We start from the raw sequence: 25386 nt of genomic DNA, 5'->3' as shown, positions 1-25386 counted from the left end.
ACTTTGTTGGGGGAAATTTCCCCAACTTCTTAAGGACTTGGCACTGGCTCAGGATCTTCTCCCAGCAGAACCCACCGTCCTCCTGGGGACTCTGGTGTTTGTTTACAAGGCCAGTCCCTCAGTAACCTCATCTTGGGATGCAGACCACGTCATCTCTAGTGAACTTCTGCCCTTCACAACCTTTGTAGCCTACTTGCAGACTCACAAAGACCTTGTCATCACCCCTCACTATGTCTGTCACCTTCGAAATTTAAATGTCCCATCTTGCCTGACCTGTGGTGGTGCAGTGGATAAAGCGTCGACCTGGAAATGCTGAGGTCACTGGTTCGAAACCCTGGGCTTGCCTGGTCAAGGCAAATATGGGAGTTGATGCTTCCAGCTCCTCCCCCCCTTCTCTCTCTCTGTCTCTTCTCTCTCTCTCTCTGTCTCTCCCTCTCCTCTCTAAAATGAATAAATAAATAATAATAAAAAAATTTATGGCCTGACCTGTGGTAGCGCAGTGGATAAAGCGTCAACCTGGAACTCTGAGGTTGCCGGTTCGAAACCCAGGGCTTGCCTGGTCAAGGTACATATGGGAGTTGATGCTTCCTGCTCCTCCCCCTTTCTCTCTCTCTCTCTCTCTCTCTCTCTCTCTCTCTCTCTCTCCCCTCTCTATAATGAATAAATAAACTCTTTATAAATGTCCCATCTAACACAGTTTCCTCTACCTTTGGCCAGCTAGAGTAATTTTTTGAATTGCAAATTTATTCCCGGCTTTCTCCCAGTCTCCCAAGCAAAAAGCCACTCGCCTCCCCGCTAGATGACTGCACTAGCCCCCAGCAGGTTTTCCTTCCTTTAATCTGCCACCTGCAGGCCACACTTCACCCGGCAACCAGAATGAGCCTTTCAAACATGAACTGAATTATGTCACTGCCCTGCACAAAAGTCTCTCCCTGACTCAGTGTCCTGAGAAGAGAGATATCTGTTGAGGGAGATGCTCCAACTTTGGTTGCATTTAAAACCAAATACTTCACTGGAGAGATGGAGCTACTGATAGATATTCACAGGTGGGCCTATGGAGCAGTCACACAGGACACTTTGTATAGTTCCAGTATCGTTTAAATTTACAATTTTATTTATTTATTTGTGTGTGTTTGACAGAGACAGAGAGAGGGACAGGTAGGGACAGACAGACAGGAAGGCGGGAGAGAGATGAGAAGCATCAATTCTTCATTGTAGCACCTTAGTTGTTCATTGATTGCCTTCTCATATGTGCCTTGATTGGAGGGCTATAGCAGAGCAAGTGACTCCTCGGGCTCAAGCTGGTGAACTGTGCTCAAACCAGATGAGCCCGCGCTCAAGCCAGCGACCTCGAAGTTTCGAACCTGGGTCCTCTGTGTCCCAGTCTGACACTCTATCCACTGTTCCACCGCCTGGTCAGCTAAAATTACAATTTTAGATGCTAGAATTTGTTATTGTTGACTCTGACAGAATGTTTTTTCTGTTTGTTTGTTTTTGTTTTTCCCTGGCATGCCTGCCATTTCATCATGTAGGCCTGGAGACAGCTTAAAGCTTCATAATTTTGGCTTATTGATCTCAAAGTACTAATTCTTGGTTGGTGTGAAATGATCTATAAGCAAAATCTCATCATAGGCTTCCAAATTATTCACAATAGAAGGCAGTGCATGTTTGCAGAGTGCTCTGAAGGAATAGGTACTATATTGGACATTGGCTGTCTTATTTAATTCTCTGTGAAGTATAGGCAGCAGTCTCTTCATTTCAAAGATTTTAAAGGTTTAAAGAGGCCACGTAACTACTAATGTCACACAGCAGCAGGTGAAGAGTTGACCTGAGACTTGATTAATCTAGCTCTGTGACCCAGAAATTTATGTTCTTTCCACTGTACTAAGTAAATTTGACTTATTTTCAGACCATAAGTAGCACTGAAACTGTATTCTGTTTCACCTCATAACACAGATCAGTTAAGTAGCACTTTTTACATTCCCTCCCCATCTTCCCTCCCCTCCACTGCCTGTAGAGCGTACTCCTTCCACGTGACGGCAGACGGGCAGATGCAGCCCGTCCCTTTCCCCCCCGACGCCCTCATTGGACCCGGCATCCCCCGACACGCTCGCCAGATCAACACCCTGAACCACGGGGAGGTGGTGTGCGCAGTGACCATCAGCAACCCCACGAGACACGTGTACACGGGAGGGAAGGGCTGCGTCAAGGTCTGGGACATCAGCCACCCCGGCAATAAGAGCCCCGTCTCTCAGCTCGACTGTCTGGTGAGTGAACATGGATGGACAGGGCTTCCACCTTCGTTTAGAAAATAGGCCGGGCAGTGAGAGAGTAGGATGTACAAGCAGCACACGGTATTGATCCCAAGGGGGCCGTGGTGTTGTTTTTGTAGTGGTTTGTGGTCATTCACTGGAGACTTAGAGCGCTGATGGAGAGGCAAGTCTTCTTTCAGTTCCTTAAGGCAGAATTATCCAGGTCTTCACATGACACTTGCACCAGGACAGCTGTCACTCAGCCGGCCCAGGGCCTGGGAGCAGGCAGACTGGTTTTCTTAGAGCCCATGTGGTTTCTGTGAGAATGCACCTAACTATTGTAATCTGTCACATTGTGAGACAAGAGTAACATAATACAGCATGTGAGACACGAGATACCCCATAACCCCTTTATTGTTTCCTGGATATTTGTTTTGAGCTTTTAAAGAAATTTTACTTGACTTTCTTCCTTAGACCAGCACTAGGATTTTTGTTATATAGCACCATGCTAAGTCAATTTAACATAATTAATGTATACAAGATTCCCATGACCTCATGAACTGGGAGGAAATTGTTGTTTTTGTTGTTTAACCCTACTTGATCATGTCTTGCCTGTGTCTTACGCTGCTTTAGCCATGTAATGCAGGGTCAGGTGAAAGGAAGAGACGGTTAGGTCTCTTTTTCCCACTGACAGTTTTGGCAGCAGTAGCAGGACCTCTGCCCGGCCAGGGTGCATGCACCCAGACGTGGCTGCTCCAGGGCTCGAGGTTGCCGCACTGATGTGCATGTGCGCCAGTGTGTGCAAATGACTCATGGAGCTGGTTGATTTGGTGGCGGTGGGAGTGGGTCTAGATCTTTGCATTTATATGCTAATTAAGATTAAATATCTCAGTGCTAAATTTTGTAGATCAAGTTTAAGTACTTCCCTAATTTCATGTAATTTTCTAGCATTAATCCACTTTATCATTGTCATAAGTAAAAATGGCTCATTAAAACCAGGAGGGAACACAATACTTTTATGGATTTCTGCTCTTATGTTAATGCTGTTTTCCTTTCCTCATGAGTAATCTCCTGATGGTTTTGTCTCTACAGAACAGGGATAACTACATCCGTTCCTGCCGATTGCTCCCCGATGGTCGTACCCTAATTGTGGGAGGCGAAGCCAGCACCCTGTCCATCTGGGACCTGGCCGCCCCGACCCCGCGCATCAAGGCAGAGCTGACATCCTCGGCCCCTGCCTGCTACGCCCTGGCCATCAGCCCCGACTCCAAGGTCTGCTTCTCCTGCTGCAGCGACGGCAACATCGCCGTGTGGGACCTGCACAACCAGACGCTGGTGAGGTGGGTCAGCAGGATTCCTCACCAAGGCGTGAGGATGAGCTGGTTGTGCCACATTGTGCCAGAGATCTATATGTGTGTCAGTCTGTCTTACAGATGAAGTATAATTATCTTTCTAAAATTTGTTAAGAGTAGGCCCATTTTAAGATACTTGAAACAAATTATTCACGTAAAATCTTGTTTTCTGTAGTATTTGAACTTTAACAAATGGGGAGGCTGCTTTTTGTTTTTCCTTTTGACATTGTACTGAACAGTATTAATTCAGGTTTTAAAAAAATGAGGTCACTTTTACATAATTAATGTACATAACATTCCCATGACCTCATGAGCTCGTTAAGTATCTGTAAGTTGCCATCTGTGTGCTTGCTAACAAATCACGATTGTCAGTAGCACTCATTGAGAAGGTTCCCAGTGCGTGGTGCTGTTCTTGGTGTCATATGTATCCGAAACGTCCTATCCTTCAGAGCATGATCATTACGTGCCTACTGTGGGCCCAGGCATGTGTTTGGTGTGTTCACCCTGAAAAAGTCTGTACTTTTAAGGATGCATAGATATAACCAAGATGTCTGTTTAGAAATGAGATTGTATAGGATGGTGTTGATGTGTAAGGCCCCAAACAAGTCTCCACAGGTCAGTACCAGAGAGCAGGAAGCCAGAGGTGTGAGAAGGTTGTGATCAAACCTAGCTACAAGTTGGGGGCATGTACTGTCTGTCAGAGATTTGTCAGGACTAAGCTCTGAATATGATTCCAAAAACAAAATAGTCATCACTTTGTTCCGTTTGTAAAAGGCTCTTATGAGGGACTACTTCGAATCCCTTCTTCCCCCCAGTGTCTTTGGACAGTGGACCAGCCCCTGGGGCAGCTGAGTCACAGAGTTCTTTCCATGGGGCTTCCTTGAGGGCGGCACAGTCACGCACGGTGGTGGTGGTGCTCGCTGGCAGGATGGGTCGTGCTCCCTGCACCATCCCCAGAGCTCTGCAGGAGGAAAGACTCCTTACTTCCTCTTCTGTTCTTTCTTTCCTGTCACAGTAATAGAGTAGGTCTGAGAAGTGGCCGGATGAATCCACATGCATGCCACAGTGTTTTCTTTTGTTTCCGTTGGAGACATTTTCTATCAGTTGTATGTGTTTTAGTGTCAATTTTGAGTACCGTATTTCCCCATGTATAAGACGCACCCTTTTCCAAAATATTTGGGGCTGTACATTTTTTTACTTGCATTTCCCATTTTTTTGCGTTTGTTTATGCACTTATTGTTAAAGACAGTGATTTGTCATCAGACATAGATGAGGACAAGCTAATGGATAGGAGTTTTGACAGTGACGAGGAGTTATATGAATTTTATGATGAATAAAACTTGAGTTCAGTAACTTTATGTAATACATTTCCCCTCCCCCAAATTTCAGGCCCCAAAATTAAGGTGCATCTTATACATAGGAGCGTCTTATACATGGGAAAATACAGTACTTCCTGTTTAAGGATAAAAAGTACAGGAAATACTGTTTCTCAGTTTAACTTCAATCTCTCTCGTGTATATATTTGGTTATTACTTTGAAGAACTAGAAAACGTAATAAAGCAAAATGAAATCTACAAATAAGGCCTGCAGTGAAATTGATTGCTGAGGAATTCTAAAGTGAGTTCACGGAAAAACTAACTTCAAGGATTTTCCCCTCCATTTTGACATTCCAGGCAGTTCCAGGGCCACACAGACGGGGCCAGCTGTATTGACATTTCTAACGACGGCACCAAGCTCTGGACGGGCGGCCTGGACAACACGGTCAGGTCCTGGGACCTGCGCGAAGGCCGGCAGCTGCAGCAGCACGACTTCACCTCGCAGGTGTGCTTGAGAGCCTGTGTCGGGTCAGAAGCCATGGTTTTGTGAAATATATGATATCCTTAAGGGCGGCCCCTTACCATGAGACAAAGTCACTTCTGACACTGATTAGATAGCTGAATATTCCATGGTTCCTATCAAAATATAGTGCTATATATTATGGGAGGAGTAAGAAATCTCTTACATTTAAGCTTTTAGCAGGTTTTTATTTCAAAACCCATTACTCTGTATATATTTGAATTTGACGATTTATTACTAAATTAAATTGGTCAGAGGTGTCAGATTACTTTGGGATCACCCATTTGGCTTTGGTATTTTCCCTGTACAATTCAGCTTATCTTGATTTCCTTTATAATTTACATGATTAGAAGAAACAGTGCTTCCCAGTTGCAAGCAAGTGTGTCCGCTGTAGCCATTGTCACCATCGCTTGTTTTAATTCTAGATCTTTTCTCTGGGCTACTGCCCCACCGGAGAGTGGCTCGCGGTGGGGATGGAGAACAGTAACGTGGAAGTCCTGCATGTCACCAAGCCAGACAAGTACCAGCTGCATCTTCACGAGAGCTGTGTGCTGTCGCTGAAGTTTGCCCATTGCGGTGAGCACGCCCTCCCCTTGCCTGTCACCCAGAGCCGTTCCTTCCGCCCTTCTGCTGACTGGCTTAAGTCGGACCCTTTAGTTCATTAACATGTCCCTCTTTAAAATTGTATCGCTTCCTTACACTTGCCTCCTTCTCCAATGCCGTGTAATTTTTCTGGCCTTAATCCACTTTGTCCTTGTCATAAGTGTAGATGACTCATCATACCTAGCAGAATGGGCTTTATTTTTCCAGTGAAAAACAACTCTTGCTTGTCACAGATGAGTTTTCTGTGAACAGCTTGACATCCTGTAAAGCGGATCTCAGTGTCTGACAGAGTATCATGAACACTCCCTTCCTCACTGCTCTTCCTGTAGGTAAATGGTTTGTAAGCACTGGAAAGGACAACCTTCTGAATGCCTGGAGAACACCTTACGGCGCCAGTATATTCCAGGTAACACTTTTCTTGGGTGGCCTTCACTTACATGTGCTCACTGCTGCTAGTTGTTTAACCAAACTCTGTCCGTGCTTTCTTGCAAATGAAGGCATGTAAGTGTCCTAGGATGTAGGGGCTGGTATTATTTCCATTGTGCAGAGGGAAACAGCTGTGTCTGAGGCGGCTAGTGTCACAGCCACAAACTGGGGAGCTGGGAATCTGCTCACGTCCTGAGTGCCTAGCCTGCTCACTAACCAGCTCCTCAGGCCTCACCCCTTCCTATACGTCGGAGCAGAGGATGTGTGTCTCTGTGGGTTTTGTTTTTTCATTGTCTTTTTTCTTTAATGTTTAAATTATGAGCATTTTGCTGAATACTCTTTACTAGTAGTATTACTATTTCTTTGAATTTTTTCCGAAGAAGAGTATGATGGAAAAGTTTCATAAATCTTGATTAACTTTAATTAACTTGTATTCTTCCTGTTGACTTATTGGTACTTTGTGTAGTTTATGAAATTATTTGTTGAAAGCTAAATTTTAGACATGGTACACGCACAATCTTTCTCCTCCTACTGGGATGTGACAAATTCATAGGCATGTTAAAGAAGACATCTCTTTTTAATTTTATGTATTTCAGATGTTATTTTTTAGGTGGTGTTCTATTTTTAGAAATAACATAACACTTGCAGTTTTCTTGACCAAGTGATAAGTCATCATAGAGTAAATTATAATTGAGTTTAAAAATACATAGATTGAGTGAGCTATCATGAAGTTTATAATCTAATACAGTGGTGAACTTTTTGTATTGTGGGTTATATATAGCCTTTTAGATGGTCCCAATTGGAACATGAAAAAATTAATATTAGAGTGCATATTGGTAGCAAGTATAAGTATTATATCGTGTGTGTACGGGGCTACAAAGTAAAATATTATATATTCAAGTTGTGATCAAAAAATTTGAGGAGCACAGATAGTGGGTTAGCAGCTGCATGTCAAACTTTTTTCAGTGTTCAAAGTGGTAGTGAAAATCCCACAGGTATTTTTGTTTATTCATTAGCACAATTCAGTTTAAAAGTGAACACTGAGCCCTTTGTTGTTAGTGCAATTGAGTGAGGTGCATTTTTTAACTATTGAACCCCTCCCCACTTGCAAATTTGTGTTCCATTTTTACACAGGAGGAAATTAGGCTTTATTTTAGAAATATTTTTGCATTCACTATTTAAAAATACAGTGTTTTCAATGCTCTTGCCCATATATTACCTCACTTGAATGCTTTGGCAGCTCTCTAGAAGGGGTGGACAGGTAAGATGACAACCTGCTTACCTTCATAAGGAAACTGAGGCATAAGCAGGTTAAGTGACATGTCTGGTGTTTTGTAGCTCCACCTGAACCCTTGTCATGTGGGTGAAGGTGAGGGTTTTCCATACCCATTCTGCTCCGAGCAGGATTTGAAATAGAGCCTTGCTTCATCGGGTGACTTGCCTCGCACCTGATGCCCCCAGGGCAAGAATCTGTAGACTAATGTGAAGTGTCCCTAGGACCCGGCTGGGCTGCTTTAGAAGGGAGCACGTGCTGCCTTTCCTCACTTGGGCTCCTCTCTGGTCAGCGGAACACGTCAGGCTTCTTTCTGCTCTGAGTCCTCCAGTCCTGCCTCTCAGTCTTAATGGGCTTGTCTCTCAGCATTTAACTTTTTTGTTCATATGTTTCTTTCCCAGTCCAAAGAATCCTCATCGGTGCTTAGCTGTGACATCTCTGTGGATGACAAATATATTGTCACTGGCTCTGGGGATAAGAAGGCCACGGTTTATGAAGTTATTTATTAAGGACAAATCTTCATACGAACTGGACTCCTTCTCCTTGTAGCACTTTGTTCTCTCACCTCCCTCCCCCATCTAAAACCGAGGATTTCAAATACTCATTGTAGTTGTGGTGTTTAATCCCCTTCCTTCCCCTCACCTCCTCCTTGCTATTGAATTGTGAATACTCATTAAGAACCTGTGATACCAAATCTTCAGCTATCTACTTGGAAGAACATGGAACACATACTTAACAGTGAACGAAATCTTTATGTATGATATCTGTAATATATTTATTTTGTTTAAAGAAGGCTTTCTAACAATGACTGACTAAATAAAGCTGTCTGCTCCTGCATTGATAATGAAAATGCGTTGTATTTGATACACCTCCCCCTTTTTTTGGCAAAGGAGGGGAAAGGAAGGTTTAAAACAATTGATTAATAATGTCACTAAATGTAGACTAATGACTGTATAGAGATGTGAAATGTATAATTACATATTGAAGCAATATGTTGCTGTGTTAGATTTATTTTGTTTTTGTTTTCTACTTTTCAAGACATTTGGAAATTTGAACAATTAGAACATGACAGGCCATGTCATCCTCATTTGACTCTATTTAGACAACTTTAACAAGTATATCTATAGCTTTAGATTATATTCGATAAAAGTAATTGGACTTTCCCTTTTTTTTTTTTGACTTGTTGACAAGTGTCTTTGTAATATGTTTTCAATTCCTTTTTTTATTATATTATAGACAGATGAACAAGTTATATTTGGCCTCAAAGAGAGAACTTAACCCTCTGGATATTTTTGCCACGTTTCTTTGCAAAGGGAGATGTTTATCTTTGGGCAGTTTTGTCATTAGGAGAGATTATGGGCTATTTTTTGGCATGTTCTTTGGGAACTGCACAGACTCTTCCTGCTGTGCAAGTCAAGGCTTTTACAAAACAAGGACAGCAGAGGAGGCTTCGCAAGGACCTCCCTCTGAAAACCAGAAAATGGACGCTCACCTGGGATGAGGACTTGCTTTCCTTACCTCTGGTTCTTTCCATGTCTTAGTTGGATGTCCCTGAAATGGACACAGGCTGTGCCATTGTGCCAGAAACATTGTGTTATCTTTTATGTTGTTGTTGTTGCTGTTAAACTATGGTATGTGACTCCTTTTTTTTATTATTTTTTTTGTTTGAATGCTTTAAAAAATTTTTAAGTCTGTGGATCTGCTGATGTACAGTGCCTTTGCTGCTATGGATCAAAATCAAGAGAACTGTGTAGATAAACTTTATTGTATAAGTAGAAAATTACTTAATTTCATACTAGAAATGGATGGATGCTGCAAGTTGAAATGGACTGTCCATTGACGTTTCTAATGTGGTAGCAGGAAAAAAAAAGGTGTCTTAAGTGCTTAGTGTTTGATGTCATTAACAGTTTCGTAAAACTCTACAGTGTAGAAAGATTTTGATACTAAACTGTGCATTGTATATAGTTTTAATGCATTGTATTGACCACCAGTACTTCTATAATGGTAGATTGTTTGTGCATTCAGACTTTTAAGCATTAAACATAAATAACTTCTAGTATGCTTTCTTATTCTTTGTTTTGCTAGTGTTAGTTTATTTTTATCCTGGACTGTGCCATCTCTGGCTATTAAAAATTATTCGTTTTCTTCAGGGAGATTAGTGTTAAACTAATGTGGGTTTTCCACTGTTGCTATTTTAGTTTGGTTTTTCTTTTTACTTGAGAAGATCTAGAGGGGGAGGGGTTGTCAATGCCAGGTTGCTACCAAATATTTATTGAGTGCCTCTTTGGTGTATAAAAATACTATCCATCAAAAGTCATGTTACTCAAAGCCTCATTGCTTTAGAACTGTGCTGTTCAGTGTGGTGACAATTAGCTGTCTATGCCTGTTTACGTTTATTAAAATTAAAATTCAGTTTATCAGTCACACTAACTACTTACTCCTCAAGTGTTCAGTAGTCACTTGTTGCTACTGGCTACTGTATTGGACGACACAAATTTATAGAACATTTCCATCGTTAAGGTACGTTCTGTGGGAACAACTCTGTGTTAGAGTTAGCCCACATGGACTATTTCCAGCCATTTGGGTTTGGGAAACATTTCCACTGAAGTCTTTGCATGCACAAAGCTTCTGGAACTGCTGCTGGTTGGGTGTAGAAATGCAGCACAAGGAGGATCTTAAAGTATTTCTGGGGCTCAAAACCTGACATTTTAAGACTCCACTAGGTAGAAAGCTGGGGGTTTGGAGCCCCACAGTGGTCTGGAGTGCGCTCGGTGATGTGCTATAAGAGGTGTTGACTTAACGGGCTGAGAGTTCAGTGTTCATCAACACACAGGGTTGCAAGCGGCACTTCAAACGTGAGTACTCTGAGAGCTGCTACATCAGATGATAACATTTTTAAAGTATTCTTAGCTCAATTAATTTCAGCGTATCCTTATTAATGCTTCTTAAAAAGTGATAAAGATTTGGAGTAAAAAGACTCATTTTGGCACAGACGGTATGTCATTTGCATACTGTATTTATGCTTCCTGAAGGAGAGAGAGCCCACCTCAAGCAGTTAAAATTTCCTTTTGGTGCCTGAGAGGTCAAATCTGTGATGTCCATCAGTGTTCTCTGATTTAAAACGTTGTCTGTTGTACTGGAATAAAATTTGGGGTGAGAACATAAATAGACCTACTTTTTAAGGCAAAGAGGCATCTGTTTTCTCTCATGACAGAGATTTTGTCAGATTAGATATAAATCTCAGGCCTGAATTAAACTGCACAAAAATCTTGATGTTGACGTCATCATAACTTGGTTTACCATATGTTTACTCCAAGTATGGTCTTATGGAGTCTGAAGAACAAGAAAGGAAGGAATCGCCCTATACAGGTGAAATTTAGTGCCAATAAAAGGACGGAGTGGTTTAGGACTAGAAAATTGACTTACATCAATCTACCAAAAAGTAGGAAGAAGAAGAAAAAAACCCACATTGAAGAAGCCGCCAGGACCTTGCTAAGACTGGAAGGTCAAATGTAGGTTGACCAATTCCACGATCTTAAAGTTTCCACTGATACACCTCATTTTGGGGCCACTACTTAGCAAGGTTGGCTTCTTGGCCAGTGAACTGCAAAAGATGAGCTTTGTCCTGGAACAAGGAACACTGAAACTTGAACTGCAGCCCTGTGACAGCTACATGTGGTTGGAATTCCAGTCATGGGATAGAAATTCAGCTTAGCCTTGGAATTCTGGGACACTGCGGCCGTGAGTAGGGGAAATTGACATCCCACAGACAGAAGGCAGCACATACTAGGCTTTGTGAACAGCGAGGTCATCAGTGATGCCCTCAGCTGTCAGCTCGGCCACTTCTTGCATCCTTAATCTGGACATTTTTGCATGGTATTTGTATAACGCAGAAACAAGATGTCTAACCGAGAGTACTTGTCAGTTGTAAGGAAATCTGCACTGGAATTCCTTGCCCAGCATTGAGTAAGCAATTACAAAATTGCAAAGACATCGGTACAAAAATACTTCATTCTTTGACATTCTTGGCTGCTCATTTCTGTAGCTACTCAGCTCCTGGGCCACCTGTAGAGTGACATTCCAACAATGAGCTGTGGTGTGGGCCCGCAACCCAGCAGTGGCTAACAACCTTCCCTGTTCTTTTGAACTATTTGCATTGATTTACCTTTCAATTCCCACTTGCATTCAGAACTGATAGTGGCAAGGTTTATTTTTGATAAGTTGTGTTCTGAGCTCTGTGGTATGTGTACCTACTGTGGCCTGAATGCCGTACATACAAGGTAAATAGTTCCTTGTGGGTGAGTGGACTTCCCCAGGTGTGACCCTGGTGACCTCGCATCGTACTGCCTCAGGCAGGGAGTCTCCTCCATTTACTTCATATTGTGGCTTCATGAGAACATCCAGGATCAACATGTTTAATGTTATTTTGGAAGAAGACTTAAACTCACATAAATGTCATGTTTTATTTGACTTAGGCCCAGCAAAACAAACACACATGCATTAGAAGGTACTTGTGAAGTATTTGGGTTTTGAGAACTTAGGCAGCAAATTTTTGGACTCCAAATTAATGCCCAAATGGTTTTTGGTGGCCCAGCTTTTCTCCCCACACCTAGGTAGCAGCTGGCCATCTCCCAATCTCTACTTTAACCTCCACCGTCTCTTCTAAAAGCAACTACTGTAAGTGGTACCCTGGCCATATCCTGTGTCGCGGCAGAAAGTATGACTTGAGCTAGAGATTTGTGTTCCAGGGATTGGGGAAGTAGCAGAATGAGTTAGTGGTGGGAACTAAGTGAAAAAACACTGCCAGCCTTGTGGTCACAAGGGCTCCAGCAAAGAAAACGACCAGGTCAGCATGTGCCTTTCTCTCAGGACCAGCATCACAGGGACCGGAAAAGACACCGACAAGAACCATCACAAGGAATGGAGTGAAACTCCTGGACCACCTTCCTTGAAGCAAAGCAGTTGTCAATACAGGACAACTCATTTGTTAAAGAACTTCAGCATAATGTCTGTTTGCCCCAAAAGAGTCTAGCCTAAATGCTCTTCACTTCTCAATGTCTATGAAGTCAAGTTTTGGCATCATGAATCCAATGCAGAGAAGTCTGGTGCAGCTGAGAACAAAGCACCGCCTCCTGAAGCCAGTTAGTTCCCTGATGAATGAAAACAAGACTGTTTCTGGATTCACTCAAGAAATCGTGTTAAACTTTGTTCTTAAATCTCTTTCAGATTTTCATAGCCCCTTTCATTTTTCCTGTAAGTAATCAGTGTCAGTTAAATGTGATTTCAAGTTCATGACTGAACTAGGAAACTCAGGCTTTCCACAGTGCTGGTCTGTCAACCCCACTGCAGACACATCTTGAGGCTTCAAAGTTTTAGTGTGGACAGAACAGCCTCCCGGGCACCAGACAGTCGTGAGGGTGACTGAGGCCAGTGGCCTTGGTTCACAGACACTGGTTCCTGAGAGATGGTCTTAAAAACAAAACATAAAGTGCCCCTAATGAGATTTTTAGTGGTGACTCAAGCTGACTAAATGCGAAGGATTCGGCTCCACTCTTAGGGGGGTGGACTTGATTTCACACTGGGTGGTTGGTCTGCACTTTGCAGACCTTCCGTGGGTGCACTTGGAGCCAGAAGTACCAACTGGATTTGCTAAGTTAACTCCTTCAGTCTTTTGGAAGACACCATTTACATACACCTCGTGGAATTTTGTACTTGTTTGACTGTCTTTTTCTCTCCAAAGATTTGTTTCTACACGGAGAACGGTGTCACGATGTTTTTTCCTAGTGCATGTCATTAGGTTTGTAAAACTCATATAAATTTGTAATCTGACCACAGACTTGTAGGAGCCAATAAAATAAGGCAAGTTGGTATTGATCATGCTTAGAAAGCTTGTCTTTTTTCCCTCAACTTACTGAGGTATAACATGTAATATGTAAGTCGAAGGTATACAAGGTGATGATTTGATACACATATATTGTGAAATGGTTGCCACAGGAAGGTTAGATAACACATCTGTTGCCTCACATAATTAGGATCTCTGTGTGTGTGTGTGTGTGTGTGTGTGTGTGTGTGTGGTGAGACAGTTAAGATTTACTCTCACATTAGTTTTCAAGTAATATATAATACAATATTGTTACCTACAGTCACCATGCCATATATGATTTCTCGGAACTTGTCATCTTATAGCTGAAAGCTTGTACTTTTTACCAACATCTTCCCATCCCCCCTACCACCACAACCACCACATCACCACTTCACCCCCAGACCCTGACCCTGACAACACTATTCTACACTGTTCTAAGTTTGGCTTTTTAGAAACTTCACTGCAAATGAGATCACATAGTATTTGTCTTTTCTCTGATTTATTTTATTTCGCATAATCCCCTCAAGGTCTACCCATGTTGTTGTAAGTGTGGAACTTCCTTCTTTCTCATAACTGAATAATATTCCATTTTGTACATGAGTGTGTGTGTGTGTGTGTATACACATGTATGTGTATAGATCACTTTTTTAATCCATCTGTCAATGGGATACTTAAGGTTATTTCAGTTTCTTCACTATTTATTGTAAATAATGTTGCAATGAATACGAAAATACAGTTATCTCTTTAGTAATTTTATCTTGGATATATACCCAAAAGTAGGATTAATGGATCATGGGGCAGTTTTATTTCTAATTATGGGAGGAACCTTCATACTGTTTCCATAGTGGCTGCACGAGTTTACATTGTTACCAACAGCACACAAGGGTTCCCCTTTCTCCACATTGTCCCCAACACTTATCTCTTGTCTTTTGGATGACAGCCATTCTAACAGGTGTGAAGTGGTAGATCATTGTGGCTTTAACTTGCATTTTCCTAATGATTAGTGATGTTGAGCATCTTTTCATTTATTTATAGGCCATCTGTATGTGTTCTTTGGAAACACATCTATTTAAGTCCTCAACCCATTTTTAAATTAGATCATTTGCTATTAAGTTATATGAGTTTATTTTTTTAATATATTTTGGATATTAGCCCCTTATCTGATACACAGTTTGCAAAATTTTGCTCCCATTCCATATTGCCTCATTTTGTTGATGGTTTCTTTTGCTGTGCAGACAGCTTTTGAGTTTGATGTAGTCCACTTGTTTATTTTTTATTTTGTTGGTTGTGCTTTTGATGTCATATCCAAAAAGCTATTTCCAACAGCAATGTCAAGGAGCTTTTCTTCTATGTTTGCTTTTAGAAGTTTTATGGTTTCAAGTCTTACATCTTTAATTCATTTTGAGTCAATTTTTGTGTGGGGTTTAAATAGTTTCATTCTTTTGTGTGTGAATATCCAATTTTCCTAACACTGTTTATGAAAAAGACTGTCTCTAACAAAGTGTGTATTCTTAGGTCTCTCTTGTCAAATATTATTTAGCTATATAGATATAGATTTGTTTCTTGGCTCTTGATTTTGTTCCATTTCATTTTTGTTTGTTTTTATGTCAGAACCATACTGTTTTGATCACTATAGCTGTGTAATGTAGTTTAAAATGAAGTTTGATGCTTCCAGCCTTGGGGTGTGTATGTGTATGTGTGGTATTTTATAATTTTTAATTGTTAAAAATGTGGGGTTTTTTAGATTTTATTTATTTTTAGAGAGAGAGAGAGAGTGGAGTGGTGGGGGGGGGGGGCAAGAAGCATCAACTCCCATATGTGCCTTGACCAGGCAAGCCTGGGATTTCGACCCGGCAACCTCAGCATTCCAGGTCAACACTCTACCCTCTGCACTACCACTTTTAATTTATTGTGTTAACATGGTTTCAAGGGTCCCACTCAATATAACCACCTCAACCCCCCGCATCATGCCCCCATGTCCGTGCAAAGTCTCTTTCCATTCCCGTTTTACTCCCTTTGCCCCCCTCCTCCCTGTCTTCATCCCCCTTTCCCTCTGGGGCTTGCTACCCTGTTATCTGTATCTATGTGTTATGTATATATAATTTGCCTAATCCCTTCACCTTCTTTGATCCCATTCCCTCCTCCCCTTCCTTCTGACAGGAATCCTTCTGTTCCCTGTGACCCTGCCTCTCTTAGTTTTCTTCCTCAGTTCACCATGTTTATTAGATTCCACATATATGTAAGATCATATGGTGTTTGTCTTCCTCTGCCTCCCTTATTTCATTTAGCATAATAATCTTCAGGTCCATCTATGCCATTGTAAAAGGTAAGATTTTCTTTTTCACAGCCATGTAGCATTCAGTTGTGTAAATATACCACAGCTTTTTTATCCACTCATCCACTGATGGACACTTCAGCTGTTTCTAGATCTTGGCTATTGTAAACAATGCTGCAATAAACAGGGGTGCATATCTCCTTTTGAATTCGTGTTTTGGCATTAGAATAAATTCCTAAAAGTGGGATAGTTGGGTCATAAAGCAGTTTTATTTTTAATTTTTTGAGAAAACGCTATACTGTTTTCCACAGTGGCTGCACCAGTCTGCATTCCCACCAGCAGTGCAGGAGGGTTCCCTTTTCTCCACACCCTCACCAGCACTTGTGTGTTGATTTGTCAATGAGAGCCATTCTGACAGGTGTGAAGTGGTATTTCATTGTGGTTTTAATTTGCATTTCTCTGATGATTAGTGACATTGAGCATTTTTTCATTTGCCTGTTGGCCATCTGGATGTCCTCTTTGATGAAGTATCTATTCAAGTCCTTTACCTATTTTTTAATTGAATTGTTTACCTTTCTGGTGTTGAGTTTTAGAAAATTTTCATAAAGTTTTGTTAATGGTGTCTTGCTGTATAAAAGCCTTTTAGTTCGATATAGTCCCATTTGTTTATTTTGTCCTTTATTTAACTTGTCCACAGACATATATCAGCAGAAATGTACTACAAGAGATAATGGAAAGTCTACAGCGTATGTTTTCTTCCAAGATTTTATGGTTTCATGACTTAACGTCTTTTACCTATTTTGAGTTTCTTTTTGTGAATGGTATAAGTTGGTGGTCTAGTTTCATCTTTTTGCATGTACCTGCACAATTTTCCCAACACCATTTTTTAAAGAGACTGTCTTAACTCCATTGTATACTCTTGCCTCCTTTGTCAAATATAATTGACCATAAAGAAATGGTTTTTTTCTGGGTTCTCTATTCTCTTCCATTGATCTGTATGCCTGTTCTTATGCTAGTACCAACTGTTTTTTGTTTTTGTTTTTGTTTTTTGCATTTTTCTGAAGCTGGAAACGGGAAGAGACAGTCAGACAGACTCCCGCATGCGCCCGACCAGGATCCACCCGGCACGCCCACCAGGGGCGATGCTCTGCCCACCAGGGGGCGATGCTCTGCCCCTCCGGGGCATCGCTCTGTTGTGACCAGAGCCACTCTAGCGCCTGGGGCAGAGGCCAAGGAGCCATCTCCAGCGCTCGGGCCATCTTTGCTCCAATGGAGCCTCAGCTGCGGGAGGGGAAGAGAGAGACAGAGAGGAAGGAGAGGGGGAGGGGTGGAGAAGCAGATGGGCTCTTCTCCTGGGCCCTGGCCGGGAATCGAACCCGGGTCCCCTGCACACCAGGCCGACGCTCTACCGCTGAGCCAACTGGCCAGGGTCAGTACCAACTGTTTTGATTACAATGACCTTGTATAACTTGATATCAAGAAGTGTGATACCTCCCACTTTGTTCTTCATTATCAAGATTGCTGAGGCTATTGGAGTTCTTTTTTGGTTCCTGATAAATTTTTGAAATATCTGTTCTATATCTGTGGAGTATGCCATTGGTATTTTATTTATTTATTTATTTTAGTGTTTGTTTTGTTTTTTTACAGGGACAGAGAGAGAGGGATAGATAGGGACAGACAGACAGGAACAGAGAGAGATGAGAAGCATCAATCATCAGTTTTTCGTCTGACACCTTAGTTGTTCATTGATTGCTTTCTCATATGGGCCTTCAGCAGACCGACTAACCCCTTGCTCGAGCCAGCAACCTTGGGTCCAAGCTGGTGAGCTTTGCTCAAACCAGATGAGCCCACGCTCAAGCTGGCAACCTCAGGGTCTCAAACCTGGGTCTTCAAGCATCCCAGTCTGACACTATCCACTGTGCCACCGCCTGGTCAGGCAAACCATTGGTATTTTAATAGAAATTAAAATACTAATTGCATTGAATCTGTAGATTGCTTTGAGTAGTATGGACATATTAATAATAGTTTTTTCTATCCATGAACACAGTAAATGCATCCATTTGTTGGTTTCTTCCTCAATTTCCTTTTTCAATGTCTTACAATTTTCCAAGTATGTCTTCTGCCTCCTTGGTTAAATTTATCCCTAGGCACTTTATTTCTTTTTGTTGCAGTAGTTAATGAGATTGTTTTTTTAATTTCTCTTTCGGACAGTTTATTGTTGGTATATAAAATGTTGGCCCTGGCCGGTTGGCTCAGCGGTAGAGTGTCGGCCTAGCGTGCGGAGGACCCGGGTTCAATTCCCGGCCAGGGCACACAGGAGAAGCGCCCATTTGCTTCTCCACCCCTCCGCCACGCTTTCCTCTCTATCTCTCTCTTCCCCTCCTGCAGCCAAGGCTCCATTGGAGCAAAGATGGCCCGGGCACTGGGGATGGCTCTGTGGCCTCTGCCTCAGGTGCTAGAGTGGCTCTGGTCACAACATGGCAATGCCTAGGATGGGCAGAGCATCGCCCCCTGGTGGGCAGAGCGTTGCCCCTGGTGGGCGTGCCGGGTGGATCCTGGTCGGACGCATGCGGGAGTCTGTCTGACTGTCTCTCCCTGTTTCTAGCTTCAGAAAAATGAAAAAAAAATAATAAAATAAAATAAATGTCACTGATTTCTGAATATTAATTTTATATCCTGCCATCTTGCTGAATTCATTTATCAGCTCTAGTAGTTTTCTGGCTGAGACATTAGGATTTTCCATGTACAGTATCATGTCAACAGCAAATAATGAGAATTTTACTTCTTTTCCAATTTGGGTGTCTTTTATTTCTTTCTTTCTTTTTTTTTTTTTTTTGTCTGATTGAAATATCTAGGACTTCCAGAACTATGTTGAACAAGAATGGTGAAAGTGGCCACTCTTGCATTGTTCCTGATCTTAAGGGGATTGCTTTTAATTTTTGCCCATTGAATATGATGTTGGCTGTTGGTTTATCGTCATATATGGCCTTTATTATGTGAAGATGTGTTCCCACTTTGTTGAGAGCTTTGATCATAAATGGGTGCTGGATTTTATCAAATGCTTTTTTCTGCATCTATTGATATGATATTGTGCTTTTTATCCTTCATTTTGTTTGTGTGATGAATCACATTTATTGATTTGTGAATATTGTACAAACTTTGCCTCCCCAAAATAAATCCCACTTGATCATGATGTATAATCTTTTTAATGTATTGCTGGATCTAGTTAGTATTTTGTTAAGAATTTTAGCACATATGTTTATCAGGGATATTGGCCTATAGGTTTTTTTCTTTATAGTGTCTTTACCTGGTTTTGGAATTAGAATAATGCTTGCCTCATAAAATGAGCTTGGAAGTCTTCCCTCTTGAATTTTTTGGAATAGCTTTTCAAAGAATCAGCTCTTGGTTTCATTGACCTTTTGCATTGTTTTTTTACACTCTGTGTCATTTATTGCTGCTCTGATCTTCATTATTCCCTTTCTTCTTTCTCTGGGCTTTATTTGTTGTTCTTTTTCTAGTTCTTTTAGTTACAGGGTAAGTTGTTTATTTGAGCTCTCTCTTGCTCCTTAGGTGTGCCTGTAATACTATGAACTTCCCTCTCAGGACTGCTTTGGCTGTGTCCCATAGATTTTTGGATTATTTTATGTTCATTTTTATTTGTTTCAAGAAAATTTTTGGTTTCTTCCTTGCTCTCATTTTTAACCCATTCATTATTTAATAACATGCTATTTAGCCTCCAAGTGTTTGAATATTTTTCAGTTTTTCTGTTGTAGTTGATTTCTAGTTTTATGCCATTGTGATCAGAGAAGATGCTTGATAAGATTTCAGTCTTCTTAAATTTATTGAGACTTGTTTTGTGTCCTAACGTGGTCTATCCTAGAAAATGTACCATAATCACTTCAAAAGAATGTATATTCTGCTGCTTTGGGGTGAGAGGTTCTGAAAAGATCAATTAAATCCAGTTGATTTAGTGTGTTGCTTAAGACCACTGTCTGTTAATTTTCTGTCTGGAGTATCTATCCACTGATGTTAGTGGGATGTTAAAATTCCCTACTATTAAAGTATTGCTGATTGCTGTTGATCTCGCCCTTTATGTCAATCAAAATCGGCATTATATATTTAGGTGCTCCTATATTAGGTGCATAAATATTTACAATAGTTATATCTTCTTGTTGAATTGTTCCGTTTATCATTATGTAGTCACTTTCTTTGTCCCTTACTATAGCCTTTGTTTTAAAGGCTATTTTGTCAGATAAAAGTATTGCTACCCCAGTATTGTTTTGTTTTGCTTTGTTTTGTTTCATTTCCATCTGCATGAAATATTTTTTGCATCCCTTCACTTTCAGTCTATGTGTGAGGTAGGTCTCTTGTAGACAGTATATATACAGTTCTTGTTTTGTTATTCATGCAGCTACCCTATGTCTTTTGACTAGAGCATTTAATCTATTTACATTTAAGGTTATTACTGATATGTATTTATTTATTGCTATTTTATTTTTTAAACCTATAATCCTTTTTTTATTTTATTTTATTTTTTTTTTTTTCTGAAGTTGGAAACGGGGAGGCAGTCAGACAGACTCCCACATGCGCCCAACCAGGATCCACCCAGCATGCCCACCAGGGGGCAATGCTCTGCCCATCTGGGGCATTGCTCTGTTGCAACCAGGGCCATTCTAGCGCCTGAGGCAGAGGCCATAGAGCAATCCTCAGCGCCCGGGCCAACCTTGCTCCAATGGAGCCCTGGCTGCGAGAGGGGAAGAGAGAGACAGAGAGGAAGGAAGGGGGGAGGGATGGAGAAGCAGATGGGCACCTCTCCTGTGTGTCCTGGCCGGGAATCGAACCCGGGACTCCTGCATGTCAGGCCGGCGCTCTACCACTGAGCCAGCCTGCCAGGGCAATCCTCTTTCTTTTATTCTCTCCATTTTCCCCTCCTCTTCTTATAGCAGGCCCTTTAACATTTCTTGTAGTAATGGTTTGGTGGTAATGAACTCCTTGATTTCTTTTTTTTTTTTTTTTTGGTCTGGGAAGCTCGTTATTTCTCCTTAAACTTTAAATGATAGTCTTTCTGGATAGAGTAGTCTTGTTTGTAGGTTCTTGTTTTGTATCACTTTGAATATGTCTTGTCTGACGGGTTTCTGTTGAGAAGTCAGATGTCGGCCTTATGGGGTAGGTAATTAACTGCCTTTCTCTTGCAGCTTTTAATATTCTTTCTTTGTCTCTTAACATTGGTATTTTACTTATGAAGTGTCCTGGTTTGGGCCTCCTTGGGTTCATCTTTTATGTGACTCTATGCTTCTTAAACTTATGTGACTTTTCCCTTCATCAATTAGGGAGGTTTTTAGATAGATTTCTTCAAACAAGTTCTCTATCCCTTGTTTATTCTCTTCTCCTTCAGGAAGCCCTATGATGCAGATATTGTTTCTCTTCATGTTGTTGCAGAGGTCTCTTAGAGTTTCCTCAGTCTTTTTGAGGCTCTTTTCTTTTTTGCTGTTCTGCTTCTGTGCTTAGGTTTATCTTGTCCTCTAAATCACTGATTCGATATTCTGCTTCATCCAGCCAGCTATTGATTCCTTCTATTGTAGTCTTCATTTCAGATATTGTATTTGCCATTTCTGAGAGGTTCTTTTTTTTATGATTTCAATGTCTTTTTTAATGCTTGCTATTTCTTTAAGTTCTCATTGTGATTATTGTTGCTCTAAGATCCTTGAGCATCCTAAATATTATTTTAAACTCTGCATCTGGTTGTTTGGTTACTTCCATTTCATTTAGTTCTTTTTCCGGGAATTTCTTTTGTTGATTCATTTGGGTCATATTTCTCTGCTCATTTTGTCTATGTATTAGGTAGCTCTGCTCTGACTTTCAAATTTGTTGAGGCAACTTTATGAGGAAGATGGGCTCAGTGGCACTGACCTCCAGGCCACCTGAGTTTCTTGCTCTAGAATGCTTCCTGAGGGTAGTATTTACCTTCCTGTTGTATGTGAGTCTTAAGTGTATTTGGCCCTTTCATGGGTGGGGTTATCCCTTCAGGCTGGCTGGCTGGCTCTAAGGGTCAACCTTTATCACGTGTATTAGACGCTATGCAGTGTCTGTCCTGTTGGGTGTATTTATTCTTGGCTGTGCCTGGGCCTGCTGGACTCCTCCTTTGGGCGTGCCACTGTGTAGCTAGCTGAGTCTAGTATTGGTGTGGGCTTCACACCCATTACTGGTTATATTGGTCCTGGGTTCTCTTGAGTAGGGTTTGGGTATGGATTAGCATCAGCCATAGTTTATAACCCACCATGGGCTACCTGTCTGAAGTTACTGCTCTGTTCACTCTGTCTGCGTTTTATATGCCTGGGTAGTGTGTGAGGGTCCAACCTGTGTATAAGGATCAGCTTCCTCCTGCTTAGAACTGATAGCAGCTCTGTAAAACATCCCAAGCTCTGTAAGATTTGCCTCCACTTTTCAGCTGCTCCATCTCTTGCAGCTGCCTGGTGTTCCCAGAGTCTTTGGTAAAAAGATTGTAGTGTGGACTTAGACTGGCCTCATCCCACCAACCCCTACTCATGGTTAGCTTCATAGGTTAGGGCAGCTGAGGTCAGGATGACAACGTTAGTGGGACCCCCTACTTCAGAGGTCTCTTGGGCAGGATCTCAATATGGGGAAAGTGACCCTGAGTCCAGAGCCTAATCCCTCAGACACTGCTGGATACTCCACAATTCTATTTCTCCCCAGCGAAGTGAGTAGTGGGTTCTGTTTGGGTGGGGCCCATAGTCCCCTTTGCAGAAGTTCTTCCAGCTGGGGAGCCTCTGGTCTCAGGGAGGAAGACTGAGAGAGTACTTCATTGGGGCTAACTGTGCCCCCTCAATTGGTCTTAACAATAGTCTCCAGGGACTTAAATGTCTGTGCTCCAAGCCTCTTCGCCCCCCCCCCCCAATGGGATCTAGTCCAGTGGGTCAAGAGGTCTGGGACCTGGACCAGCTGACTGTAAAGCTTTATTCTGTCCAATGTGTGGGGGAGCCACTGTGCAGGTGCTGACCACAGAAAGTGGAACTTAGCTGGGCCCAGTGCCAGCGAGCCATCCCTTAACACACACTGCCAGCAGAGATCGTTAGGTCCTGCTCTGACGCTCTCCGCAGCTGGCCACTGGATGTGCCAGCTCTGGGTGGTCTCCATGGAGAAAACTCGGCACAGACCAGTACAGGACCCTACCTATGACTGGCCCTCAGCAACCTTCTTGGAGCTATAAGCAAACTAGAGTTTGAGGATGCTTCTGCTGAGCCCAGGTGCACATGGAATATCAAGCTGCAGACCGAGGCTAGCTTTTACCCACACTGGGCCTGGGGGAAAGTCAGCAAAAGATCCAAGGTTCCCTGAGACCCTGCCTCCTACAGCCTCTGTCTGCTGGCTCCTTGTTGGGCTTGGCCACTGGAAAAACCTCTTGTAGAATCTAGAGCCTGGGGTAGTTCAGGGATTAGGAACGGTGGTGAGTGTGGCTCCAGCCCCTTGGCTCCAGGTGTAAGTCTGTCCAGACTTTTTTTGCAGACTTCAGTAGGGTATCGCCCCAGAAGTCTGGTGGGTGTGGCCTCAGACCCAAAGGTGTGCTCTGCCCACAGCCTGGACACTTTCTACCGAGTCTCCCATGAGGCGGAAGCACCATAGTCTTGGGAAAGTCCAGGGAAAGCTCTGGCCTCAACATCAGAAAACTAAGTCATTGATGTGCTCCCTGCTTCCTGGCTTCTCAGAATGGCCCAGTCTCCATAGGACAGGGCAAGAGGGATTCCTGAGGGTGGAACAGTTGCTTTCCCTCAGGGTGATACCACACGGAGAAGACTATTCCACCCAAGAAAGATGATGACTGCAGTATAGAATGACTCAGCACAGGGGTTCCAGTGCCTGTCCCCCACAGTGTCTCTCCCTGGACCACTAACTTCACACTCTTCTCATGTAACTAGTCCATCTAATGCAGCCCCAGATAAGTGACTATTAATGATATTTTCTGCACTGGCCCTTTAAGACAGAGCCTGAGTCTCTGGGAGCTCCCATCTCTTTCTCTCAGACAAAAACCTCAGCTCTTTTCACCACTAAATGCTATGTGGGCACTTCTTCTAGGCTCTGGGGCTCTAAGCTGGGGCTCTGGGCATGGGGCTGAGGACCCACACCTCTCAGGGCGACCCTCCCCGCAGTGAGAGTCTCTCTGGACCCTCCTCCACTGCTCGCTCCTGGGAGTGGGGAAGACCTTTCTGCATCTATGCCCTTCCTACCAGTGTCTGTGTGGCTTCCTCTGTGATCCTTGGTTATAGTCCAAAGTTAGTTTTTCAAGATGCTTGTTCAAAAATTAAGTTGTAATCCAATTTGTTCCTGGGAGGTGGCAGTTGGAACATCTGCCTACTCCGTTGCCATGGAATTCTCCCTTCAGCTTTGTTTTTGTCTCAAGATTGCTTTGGCTCTTCAGGGTCTGTTGTAGTTTTATATGAATCTTATTTATTTACTTTTTGTTTCTCTGAAAAAGACCATTGCAATTTTGATAGATAATACATTAAATCTGTAGATGGCTTTAGACAGTGTAATGCCAGTGACTGAGGCCAGGCAGGTCAACATTGGATTCAGGCAGACGGTAGAAAAACTGCGGAGCTGGAAAAAGTTAGGCCATTCTGTGGCACCGTTGGGTCACAACGGTGGACAAGCACACAGGCAGGGGAAACCACCTCTCAGGCAAACAAACAGAAAAATGGCCCCTCACAGTGGTAGGCAGGCAGTCTGCGCATCCACAATCCACAGTCTCCCTCGAGCACAAGCACCGTGGCCTTATATAAGCTATGCACACGTTCCTCTGCCAGCCGCTTACACACTAATCAAGCAGTGCTTGCAGCTAGTACACCAGCGAGCAAGCCTAACACAGCTGTCCCATAGAGAGCATGGACCTTATAGCAATATTATACACAAACATTGATATCTTTCCATTTATTTATGTCCTCTTCAATTTCTTCCATCACTGTCTTACAATTTTCAGTGTAGAGATCTTTCACCTCATTGGTTAAATTTATTTCTAAGTATTTTATTTATATACATATAATAAATAATGTGTGTATATATATATATATAACAAATAATGTGGATAATATTATTATATATATAATAAATAATGTTATATATAACATCCACTCAACAACACTCCATAATCAAGCACATTAATATTTCTAGGGCAAAACATGGGCGTTCCTACTGAAGGAAGTAAGCCATGACTATACATCTATAACTCAATTCAGGTCAATTTTGCACAAATGCATCATGAAAAAACTGGTATTCTTTAAATTTTCCATCTTGGAATTGGAAATAAGGGATTTGTGGATCTGTACCTCTGTTATCCCCATTTTACAGGTGAGAAATTGGATCCACAGAGGTCAGATGAATTGAATGACAGAGTTGGCCCTGTCTACACCAGAGCCGGTGACCAGTCCCCACAGTCAGCACATCAGTGACTGGAACACAGCTGCCCAGTGTTCCTGTGCTTCCCTTTTTTGTAT

At 42.2% G+C, this 25386-nt stretch overlaps 1 protein-coding gene and 1 non-coding gene across 11 annotated transcripts in view; one reads left to right on the top strand and one right to left on the bottom strand.

Moving 5' to 3' along the window:
• LOC136394585 (transducin-like enhancer protein 4) overlaps positions 1-9798 on the top strand; it is a 151895-nt gene extending 142097 nt beyond the window's left edge. For all 10 annotated transcript variants that reach the window (XM_066367939.1, XM_066367938.1, XM_066367942.1 and 7 more), the window contains 6 exons: positions 2018-2267; positions 3345-3592; positions 5278-5425; positions 5866-6016; positions 6373-6449; positions 8144-9798. In XM_066367939.1, coding sequence (XP_066224036.1) covers positions 2018-2267; positions 3345-3592; positions 5278-5425; positions 5866-6016; positions 6373-6449; positions 8144-8251 — 982 coding nt within the window. In that variant the 3' untranslated portion in view covers positions 8252-9798. The remainder of the gene's footprint in view (positions 1-2017; positions 2268-3344; positions 3593-5277; positions 5426-5865; positions 6017-6372; positions 6450-8143) is intronic.
• Positions 9799-20700: 10902 nt separating this feature from the next.
• On the bottom strand, positions 20701-20776 carry TRNAV-GAC (transfer RNA valine (anticodon GAC)). The gene has a single exon. It is a non-coding gene; the product is annotated as a tRNA-Val (tRNA).
• Between the last annotated feature and the right edge of the window lie 4610 nt (positions 20777-25386).

Source organism: Saccopteryx leptura, chromosome 2 (assembly GCF_036850995.1).
Source record: "Saccopteryx leptura isolate mSacLep1 chromosome 2, mSacLep1_pri_phased_curated, whole genome shotgun sequence".
In the NCBI taxonomy this organism is placed as follows: domain Eukaryota; kingdom Metazoa; phylum Chordata; class Mammalia; order Chiroptera; family Emballonuridae; genus Saccopteryx; species Saccopteryx leptura.
This window is presented reverse-complemented; position numbering and strand designations above follow the sequence as displayed.